Source organism: Malaclemys terrapin, chromosome 1 (assembly GCF_027887155.1).
Source record: "Malaclemys terrapin pileata isolate rMalTer1 chromosome 1, rMalTer1.hap1, whole genome shotgun sequence".
Taxonomy (NCBI): domain Eukaryota; kingdom Metazoa; phylum Chordata; order Testudines; family Emydidae; genus Malaclemys; species Malaclemys terrapin.
The window spans coordinates 342563638-342574215 of record NC_071505.1 but is presented as its reverse complement, the minus strand read 5'-3'; the positions used below and the strand labels follow the sequence as shown (position 1 = coordinate 342574215).

Genomic DNA, 10578 nt, shown 5'->3' with positions numbered 1-10578 from the left:
CAGGAACCTATCCCTGCAACAAACTCTGTTGCCAACTTTGTCCACATATCTATTCAAGGGACACCATCATAGGACCTAACCACATCAGCCACACCATCAGGGGCTCGTTCACCTGCACATCTACCAATGTGATATATGCCATCATGTGCCAGCAATGCCCCTCTGCCATGTACATTGGCCAAACCGCAGAGTCTCTACACAAAAGAATAAATGGACACAAATCAGATGTCAAGAATTATAACATTCAAAAACCAGTAGGAGAGCACTTCAGTCTCCCTGGACACTCAATAACAGACGTAAAAGTGGCAATTCTTCAACAAAAAAACTTCAAAAACAGACTCCAATGAAAAACTGCAGAACTGGAATTAATTTGCAAACTGGACACCATCAAATTAGGCCTGAATAAAGACTGGGAGTGGATGGGTCACTACAAAAACTAATTTCCCCCTACTGTTACTCACACCTTCTTGTCAACTGTTTGAAAAGGGCCACCCTAATTACATTGGCCTCGTTACCACTACGAAAGTGATTTTTCCTCCCTTGGTATCCTACTGTTGAGAATAGCCCACTTCCACTTTAACTGAATTGTCTTGTTAGCACTGACTCCCCACTTGGTAAGGCAGCTCCCATCTTTTCATGTACCGTGTATATATACCTGCCTACTGTATTTTCCACTCCCTACATCTGATGAAGTGGGTTTTAGCCCATGAAAGCTCATGCCCAAATAAATTTGTTAGTCTCTAAGGTGCCACAAGTACTCCTCGTTGTTTTTTTTAAAGACCCATGTATACTTAAAGACACAGCAGCTCATTTTTACAAAAGCAAGAAATATGTTTCAAATGCGAGGAGTACAGTTTGTTACACGGATTTAATTGCTGATAGGAAGATGGAACAAGCAAGCTGGATTTCTAGTAACACCATGAAAGCACCAAAGAAAGAGTCACATTTCCACAGGTAAGTGAGGCACTCGGAGCCCTTTATCCGACAGATTCCTCATGGGAAGTTAGGGAGCACTGAAACACTTCTTCAAAAGCATCCAGAAAAGGCTCAGTGATTTCATCAACTGTGACATGTCTCTGGAGTTCTTCGCTCAGGGAGGTGACACCCGTCCCTTCGAGTCCACAAGGAACAATGTGATCAAACCACGTAAGATCTGTGCAGCAGTTCAGCGCCAGCCCATGAGAGGTTATATGCCTTCCACAATGGACACCTGAAAAGCAAAACATACATGTCAACTCGTTCAGTGCTATGTACCACACACCACCCCTCCCCCAAAGTCATCTTAAATGTCAGATTCCAAGGCCAGAAGGGACCATTGTGATCATCTAGCCTGACCTGTATAACACAAGCTACAGAACTTCCCCCAAATAACCCGTAGATCAGATCTTTCAGAAAAACATCCAATCCTGATTGAAAAATTACCAGTGATGGACAATCCGCTACAGCCCTTGGCAAGTTGTACCAATGGTTAAATATCCCCTTCACACTAAGACTCCTATCCACCTTACCACATAAGTTGTCCAGCTGATGCGGCACCAATGCTGTAGTGCTTATCAGCAGCGAGGGCACTGAGACCATAGCTTATCACGTTCACCAATACGGTCTCAATGTTTCCTTGTACTCCCCCACCATCTGTTATCTCATCTTACACGTCAACTGTAAGTTCTTTGGGGACAGAGACCTGCCTGTCTGCACTGTATTTGTGACTGGGGTTCCCAGGCTCTATTATAATACAAATCTAGCCCAGGGCACTGGGTTCATTGTTATTGCAGAGACATGCAGGCATGGTGTGCAGTCCCTCATGAGGAAGTGAAATTCTCGTAAATATCTGCTTGTTAACTGGGCAAATCCTGCCTATGCAGGATTGGCTCTGGTTGCGAATGAGGACAAAGGACAGCATGATGTGCATGTTCACAGTCATACATAGTAGATCCCTGATTTTCCTGCTTTGCACTGCACAACAGGAGAGCTGGGATTCTACACTACTGTACTGTGACCATTGTTTTTAGAGAATCATAGAGCTTTACAGTAGCAGAAAATTTCCAGGAATTATTAAGGCCCACGTCCTGAAAGATTTACACATGTGCACAATTTTAGTCAGAGGAGTAATCCAATGAGATTACACACATGAGTAATGGTACACACATGCATAAATCTTTCCAGGACTGAGGCATAAAAATGTAGTTCCTAGTGATTTACAAGTAACCTCTAAGATTATTAGAATTGAGATTAGCGTGCGGGGGGATCTCTATTATTTCAGTATGTGGACTGCCTTTGGCCACACTCCATGTATAATCAGGTCACTCTACCTGCTATTTTCCATGGATCTTTCACAGCAGCACATGAAAGGAGAAGCAGTTTAATAAAGGCTACGCTACGGCCTTGTCTCTGCTAGAAAAGGATCTGCCAGTGTAACTATACCAGCAAACCATCTTAGTGGAGGTGCCGTTTATACCAGGAAGAGTGCATTTGCTGGAATAATTTATATCAGTTCCCTAAATGAAATAAACGATATCAGCAAAAGCATGGTTTTGCTTGTATAACTGCATCTACACTTGTGCTTTTGCCACCACCATCAGGTCAGTTATGGGGTGTGATTTTTTCCACGCTTGATAACATAGCTACACTGGCAAAAATTTTAAGGGTAGACCAGGTCTACGCTAGGAGCTATACTGTCAAAAACCTCTAGTGTGGACATATTTATATTGGTATAAAAGTGCTTATTGGATTTCCCTGACCGGGATAAACGATACCAGTATAAACACCGTTATAACTGTGTCCACACTACCGCTTTACTGGCATACCTATGTTAGTAAAAATCACACCCCAAACCAACACTGCAATGCCAGTAAGACTCATTAGAGCAGACCAGGCGAAGCAGAAAACCATGGCCTTGATCCTGCACTGAAAACCCCATGGGTGGATCCCTGCATCCGTGCTGAGCCCCACTGGAGTCTGCGCGGTTCATTGCAGCATCAGGGCTTGTGATCATAAAACCACGAACACGGGTGGGGCACTTGGGCGGGTGCAAAACCTGAAACTACTCTTAACTCACTCAAGGCCGCTCAGCCCCATCTCCTGCCAACTTCCCAGGAGCTCCCCAAGTCTCCACTTGTCCCCTGATCCTCTACCTCTCTGCTGCCCCCCATGACCTCCTCACCCCTCCTGCCTTCTCCTCAGGGACCCCCTGAGCCCCCACATCCCCCGACTGCTACCCCCATTTCCCCTGCACCCCTCTTCCTGCCTCCTCCCCAGGGACCCGGAGCCCCCCACATGCCCACCTCTCTCCTGACCCCCATTTTACCCCCACTCCTCTTCCTGCCTCCTCCCCAGGGACCCGGAGCCCCCCACATGCCCACCTCTCTCCTGACCCCCATTTTACCCCCACTCCTCTTCCTGCCTCCTCCCCAGGGACCCGGAGCCAACTACATCCCCCAACCAACACCTCTCTCCTGCCCCCCATTTCCCCTGCACCCCTCTTCCTGCCTCCTCCCCAGGGACCCGGAGCCCCCAACATACCCCAACCCCCACCTCTCTCCTGCTCCCCACCCTCTTCCTGCCTCCTCCCCAGGGACCCGGAGCCCCCCACATCCCCACCTCTCTCCTGCCCCCCTTTTACCCCCACTCCTCTTCCTGCCTCCCCCCCAGGGACCCCGTGCCCCCCGCACTTCTCCCAGCCCCCCGCCTCCCCCCGGATCCCGGCGCTCACCCACGGCGCAGAGCTTGCGGCCCCGCAGCCACACGCCGGTGTAGGGCGGCGGCAGGGCGCGCGCGGCGGGCAGGCCCAGGCGGCGGCAGAGGCCCAGCGCCGCGGCCTCCAGCGCCCCCACGTAGGCGCGCAGCGAGAGGCCGAGGCGCCGCAGGTCCAGCACCGGGTAGGCCAGCAGCTGGCCCGGGCCGTGGAAGGTGAGCAGCCCCCCGCGCGCCGCCCGCCGGAACTCGGCGCCCAGCGCCCGCAGCCGCCGCTCCTCGCCCGCCGGGTCGGGGCCGCCCCGCAGCCCGCGCGTGTACACGGGCCCCGCCGGCTCGGAGAGCAGCAGCCAGCCCGCCCCGCCCGGGCCCGCCGCCCGCTGCCGCCCCACGCAGCGCTCCTGCGCCGCCAGCGACTCCGCGTAGGGCAGCCGGCCCAGCCGCAGCAGCCGCACCGCCGGCCGGGCCCGCATCGCCCCGCCGCAATGCCTGGCTGGGGGAGCGCGGGGGGGGGCGACTCGAGGCGGGGCTGGGAGTGGGGTAGGGCAGGGTGGGGTAGGGGTCAGAGGCAGAGGAAGGCAGGGTGAGGTAGGGGTCAGAGGTGGGGTAGGGGAGGCAGGGTGGGGTAGGGGTCAGAGATGGCACTGGGGTGGAGGCGGGGGGAAGGCAGGGTGAGGTAGGGGTCAGAGATGGCACTGAGGTGGAGGTGGGGGAAGGCAGGGTGGGGTAGGGGTCAGAGGCAGAGGAAGGCAGGGTGAGGTAGGGCTCAGAGGTGGGGTAGGGGAGGCAGTGTGGGGTAGGGCTCAGAGGCGGAGGAAGGCAGGGTGAGGTAGGGATCAGAGGTAGGGTAGGGGAAGGTAGGGTGGGGTAGGGGTCAGAGATGGCACTGGGGTGGAGGCGGGGGGAAGGCAGGGTGAGGTAGGGGTCAGAGATGGCACTGAGGTGGAGGTGGGGGAAGGCAGGGTGGGGTAGGGGTCAGAGGCAGAGGAAGGCAGGGTGAGGTAGGGCTCAGAGGTGGGGTAGGGGAGGCAGTGTGGGGTAGGGCTCAGAGGCGGAGGAAGGCAGGGTGAGGTAGGGATCAGAGGTAGGGTAGGGGAAGGTAGGGTGGGGTAGGGGTCAGAGATGGCACTGGGGTGGAGGCGGGGGGAAGGCAGGGTGAGGTAGGGGTCAGAGATGGCACTGAGGTGGAGGTGGGGGAAGGCAGGGTGGGGTAGGGGTCAGAGGCAGAGGAAGGCAGGGTGAGGTAGGGCTCAGAGGTGGGGTAGGGGAGGCAGGGTGGGGTAGGGCTCAGAGGCGGGGGAAGGCAGGGTGAGGTAGGGGTCAGAGGTAGGGTAGGGGAAGGTAGGGTGGGGTAGGGGTCAGAGATGGCACTGGGGTGGAGGCGGGGGGAAGGCAGGGTGAGGTAGGGGTCAGAGATGGCACTGAGGTGGAGGTGGGGGAAGGCAGGGTGGGGTAGGGGTCAGAGGCAGAGGAAGGCAGGGTGAGGTAGGGCTCAGAGGTGGGGTAGGGGAGGCAGTGTGGGGTAGGGCTCAGAGGCGGAGGAAGGCAGGGTGAGGTAGGGATCAGAGGTAGGGTAGGGGAAGGTAGGGTGGGGTAGGGGTCAGAGATGGCACTGGGGTGGAGGCGGGGGGAAGGCAGGGTGAGGTAGGGGTCAGAGATGGCACTGAGGTGGAGGTGGGGGAAGGCAGGGTGGGGTAGGGGTCAGAGGCAGAGGAAGGCAGGGTGAGGTAGGGCTCAGAGGTGGGGTAGGGGAGGCAGTGTGGGGTAGGGCTCAGAGGCGGAGGAAGGCAGGGTGAGGTAGGGATCAGAGGTAGGGTAGGGGAAGGTAGGGTGGGGTAGGGGTCAGAGATGGCACTGGGGTGGAGGCGGGGGGAAGGCAGGGTGAGGTAGGGGTCAGAGATGGCACTGAGGTGGAGGTGGGGGAAGGCAGGGTGGGGTAGGGGTCAGAGGCAGAGGAAGGCAGGGTGAGGTAGGGCTCAGAGGTGGGGTAGGGGAGGTAGGGTGGGGTAGGGCTCAGAGGCGGGGGAAGGCAGGGTGAGGTAGGGGTCAGAGGTAGGGTAGGGGAAGGTAGGGTGGGGTAGGGGTCAGAGATGGCACTGGGGTGGAGGCGGGGGGAAGGCAGGGTGAGGTAGGGGTCAGAGATGGCACTGAGGTGGAGGTGGGGGAAGGCAGGGTGGGGTAGGGGTCAGAGGCAGAGGAAGGCAGGGTGAGGTAGGGCTCAGAGGTGGGGTAGGGGAGGCAGTGTGGGGTAGGGCTCAGAGGCGGAGGAAGGCAGGGTGAGGTAGGGGTCAGAGGTAGGGTAGGGGAAGGTAGGGTGGGGTAGGGGTCAGAGATGGCACTGGGGTGGAGGCGGGGGAAAGGCAGGGTGAGGTAGGGGTCAGAGATGGCACTGAGGTGGAGGCGGGGGAAGGCAGGGTGGGATGGGGTCAGAGGTGGGGTAGTGGAAGGCAGGGTGGGGTAGGGTCAGGTGGATCTGGAGGTGGGGTCAGAAGCAGGAGAAGATAGGGTGGGGTAGTATTCAGAGATGGCGCTGAGGTGGAGTCGGGGGCAGGGTGAGGAAAGGGTCAGAGATGGAGCTAAGGTTAGGCTGGGATGGGCTGTGAGTTGGGTCAGGTGGGTGTGGGGTTGGGGAACAGAGGTAGGGTAGGGTGAGAGTAGAGGTTAGGTGAAGCTGGGGATAGGGTGGGATGGGGAATCAACGGTGGGGTTGTGTGATGAAGTGGGGGAATTGTCTTGTTTTTTTCTTGTTTTTCCAATGGTTTGCATGCAGAGGGGGCGGGATTCAGTTTCCCTGGGTGTTACTGGTTTAACGAGGTGATGGGAGAGGGAGTTTGTTGTTACAGAGGACCAGCTAGGGAACTTGGGACACCAGCCAATGGCCTGGAGAATGGATACCCCAGCGACTGGCGACCTGGTGACCCAGAGGCCCAGCTCAGGAGTCGCAGCCAGTTCTGGCCAGTGGGAGGACAATGGGCTGTAAAGAGAGGACCCCCGGTAACCTAACAAGCCGGTTTCAGCCAGAGGGGGCCAGAGGACGGAAGAGAGGAGAGGAGGCCCAGCCGACCCTGTTTACCTGGAGAGAAGACAATGGACAGAGGCAGGGCTTGAGGATGGTGATATCAGATGCCCAGCTGGGAAGCAGGAGGGCTCTGGGCTGGAGAGGGAGAGCAGGCAGAGCCCACCTGGAAGAAGGGGAGACTTGGATGTGCTGTGCTGAGGGAAGCCAGGCTCGAGGGCCCTGAGAGTTTCCTGTGCTATGTTCAAACGTTCAGTAAACCTTCCTGTTTTACCCTGGCTGAGTGTCACTCCAGTCTAGAGAACAGGGTTACATTATTCCCTTTGGGGAGTGGAGGCCCTGGGGGTCCAGAGCGAGTGGACTCCCTGAGGGAGCCCACGGCGAGAAACAGGTGTGCTAAGGCTCCGAGAGGTGCGGCTCCAGGAGGTAGAGGGGCTTAACCCCCGGGAGAGAGTGGACCCCCGAGAAGGGCTGTCACACTGAAGGGGGTTCCTCCCAGGGTCCGCACGGGGCCAAGAGTGGGCACGATCTGTAAGTCTGTGACAGGTTGATTTTGCATAGAATAGGGATCTGATGCATAAGGAGGGCAGGGGTGGGAGTCTGGGGGTGAAGCAGGAGGTGGGCTGGGGTGAAGTTAGGTAAAATGTAGTGGGTTATTCTGTGCTCTTAGCCCCATGCCTATATGCCAAGTGTGTGACCCATCAACAGATGAAGCTTTGCTTTCCCCACCATTGCATCACCTCTCTTATTATTTAATTTAAGTGGAATTGATGCTTTCCAGTGGTTTAAATGTAATGTCCTTTTAACTGACTCTGGTGAGTTAGAGTCATAGAGATTAAGGCCAGAAGGGACCATCAGATCATCTAGTGTGACCCCCCCTGTATATCACAGGCCACCAACACCACCCAGCACGCGTATACTAACCCAACAACCCAAATGAGACCGAAGTATTCCAGCCCACTGGAGACTAGACTGTTATGTGCCACAGGGAGACAATACAAGGGACCAAGATGCATCGGTGCCTGAGGCCCCTGCAATGGCAGGGACGTGATTAAGTGAGATAGACCCAGATATAACTTTGGCAAGTGACCCTCATTCCACGCTGCAGAGGAAGGTGAAAACCCCGCAAGGTCACTGCCAGACTGACCTGTGGAAAAATTCCTTCCCTATCCCACGTATGGCAATCAGTCCCTGAGCATGTGAGCAAGAATAGCACCTGAGAGAGCGTGCTTGGTGCCGCCCACCTCAGAGCCCTGGCCCTCCTTATCCAGTGTCCATTTCCAGCCCAGGCCATCTCTGGTGCTTCAGAGGAAGGAGACAAAAACAAATAAACTAAACAATAAAAAAAACCCAAAACAGAATACATTGGGCGGGGGAGAAAAATAATCCCTTTTTGATCCCTCCAGGTGGCTGGCTGAAACCCTGATGAAGGAAACATAAACTGGAAGTGAGCCCTGCCCCTTACCATCAGAAGCAACCCTGTCAGACAGTTGCACTCATAAATTTGTCCAGCTCTGTCTTAAAACTCATGAAGTTCCACAACTCCTACTGGGAGCGAGCTGCCCTGGAGATTCTTATACAGTGCACAGCCCCTGTTCTGTGCTCCATTGCACATTAGAACAGTACAGAGAATGGCCAGCAAATCCTAAGAGCAATTCCAGCAGGCACAACTAGTGGGTGCATGGCACATGTGTCAGGTTATCACTGGGCTAGCAGCACAGACTGCTGTTGGCACAGTGCCTGTGACTTGTGCAATTGTAAGCCCCGTGAAATGTAGGTTTCATTTCAGGCAGAAGTAAGGAAAGGAGCTTCCCAGCCTGAGAAGGGATATTCCCCATGTGACATTTAGTATCGCTTAGTTAATGTTTTGTTTTTTTTTTTAGAAGGCAGCAAAATATATTGTTTGAGTTTTTTCTTAAACAAAAACAAAACTGCAAGCAGCTCATCTCACAGCAACAACTCTACAGCAACACTCCAGTGTTCCCCTTACCCAGCATTCACAAGCAGGCTCCAGGAACATACCAACCTGTGATGAGTAACCCTACCATAATAAAACCAGAGCAAAACTCCCCAGCACTCGTGAGCAGCCTTATAATAACAAACCCATTTGTACAAAATGGAACTAAAGAATTTTAATAACAAAATCAAGTCTAGAATGATATTGTAGTTAAACTTACAAATGATTATTGTGAATCATAGAAGATTAGGATTGGAAGAGACCTCAGGAGGTCATCTAGTCCAAACCCCTTGCTCAAAGCAGGACCAACACCAACTAAATCATCCCAGCCAGGGTTTTGTCAAGACAGGCCTTAAAAACCTCTAAGGATGGAGATTCCACCACTGCCCTAGGTAACCCATTCCAGTGCTTCACCACCCTCCTAGTGAAATAATGTTTCCTAATATCCAACCTAGACCTCCCCCACTGCAACTCCATCCTCCTTGTAACCCCCCTTCAGGTAGTTGAAGGCTATCAAATCCCCCCTCACTCTTCTCTTCTGCAGACTAAACAAGCCCAGTTCTCTTCCTCGTAAGTCATGTGCCTCAGCCCCCCTGATCATTTTCGTTGCCCTCCGCTGGACTCTCTCCAATTTGTCCACATCCTTTCTGTAGTGGGGGGCCCAAAACTGGACGCAGTACTCCAGATGTGGCCTCACCAGTGCCGAATAGAGGGGAATAATCACTTCCCTTGATCTGCTGGCAATGCTCCTACTAATGCAGCCCAATATGCCATTAGCCTTCTTGGCAACAAGGGCACACTGCTGACTCATATCCAGCTTCTCGTCCACTGTAATCCCCAGGTCTTTTCTGCAGAACTGCTGCTTAGCCAGTCGGTCCCAGCCTGAAGCAGTGCATGGGATTCTTCTGTCCTAAGTGCAGGACTCTGCACTTGTCCTTGTTGAACCTCATCAGATTTCTTTTGGCCCAATCCTCCAATTTGTCTAGGTCACTCTGGACCCTATCCCTATCCTCCAGCGTATCTACCTCTCCCCCCAGCTTAGTGTCATCTATGAACTTCCTGAGGGTGCAATTCATCCCATCATCCAGATCATTGAACAAAACCGGCCCCAGGTACGACCCTTGGGGCACTCCGCTTGATACCGGCTGCCAACTAGATATCGAGCCGTTGATCACTACCCATTGAGCCTGACAATGTAGCCAGCTTTCTATCTACCTTATAGTCCATTCATCCAATTCATACTTTTTTAACTTGCTGGCAAGAATACTGTGGGAGACCGTACCAAAAGCTTTACTAAAGTCAAGATATATCACGTCCACCGCTTTCCCTATATCCACAGAGCCAGTTATCTCATCATAGAAGGCAATCAGGTTGGTCAGGCATGACTTGCCCTTGGTGAATCCATGGTGACTGTTCCTGATCACCTTCCTCTCCTCCAAGGGCTTCAAAATGGTTTCCTTGACCGGTCTGTAGTCCCCCGGGTTCTCCTTCTTCCCTTTTTTAAAGATGGGCATTATATTTGCCTCTTTCCAATAAGAGTAAATAGTTTTAATTATAGTTTGTTTTAAAAATCAGGACTAAGATCCTGAGTGGGTTGAAATTAACCATGTCGGGCCTTTAGAGAATAACCCAATGATCCAATCTTAGCTTTTAAGTACTATTCTATAAAATATTCAAATTTCACCGAACAGCTAAATGAGTCAATCATTAAAAACAAAATAAACTGTACCCAGTGAGCTCTTGTAAAGCTGTTGTTTCAAGTTATCGATTAGATGAATCATATAAAAGTTACAATTCATGCATTTAGTGTTTATAGAGCTATCAACTGCATTAGCACAAATCTTATTTTCTGGATATCTACTCTTAGTAATTCTAAACAAATTAGCTCTCACCTCAGCCAACAACCTTTTTGCAA

General features: G+C 53.2%; 1 protein-coding gene and 1 long non-coding RNA gene across 2 annotated transcripts; one reads left to right on the top strand and one right to left on the bottom strand.

The window, feature by feature from the left end:
* Positions 1 to 849: 849 nt before the first annotated feature.
* LIPT2 (lipoyl(octanoyl) transferase 2) lies at positions 850 to 4181 on the bottom strand. Its single transcript, XM_054015901.1, has 2 exons — positions 3710 to 4181; positions 850 to 1210 (listed from the first exon to the last, which is right to left on the bottom strand). Exons 1-2 carry the CDS (start codon positions 4161 to 4163, stop codon positions 978 to 980), a joined length of 687 nt encoding a protein of 228 aa, XP_053871876.1. The 5' UTR covers positions 4164 to 4181; the 3' UTR covers positions 850 to 977.
* LOC128830144 (uncharacterized) lies at positions 3820 to 6979 on the top strand. Its single transcript, XR_008443547.1, has 2 exons — positions 3820 to 3906; positions 6534 to 6979. It is a non-coding gene; the product is annotated as an uncharacterized LOC128830144 (long non-coding RNA).
* The last annotated feature ends 3599 nt before the right edge of the window (positions 6980 to 10578 follow it).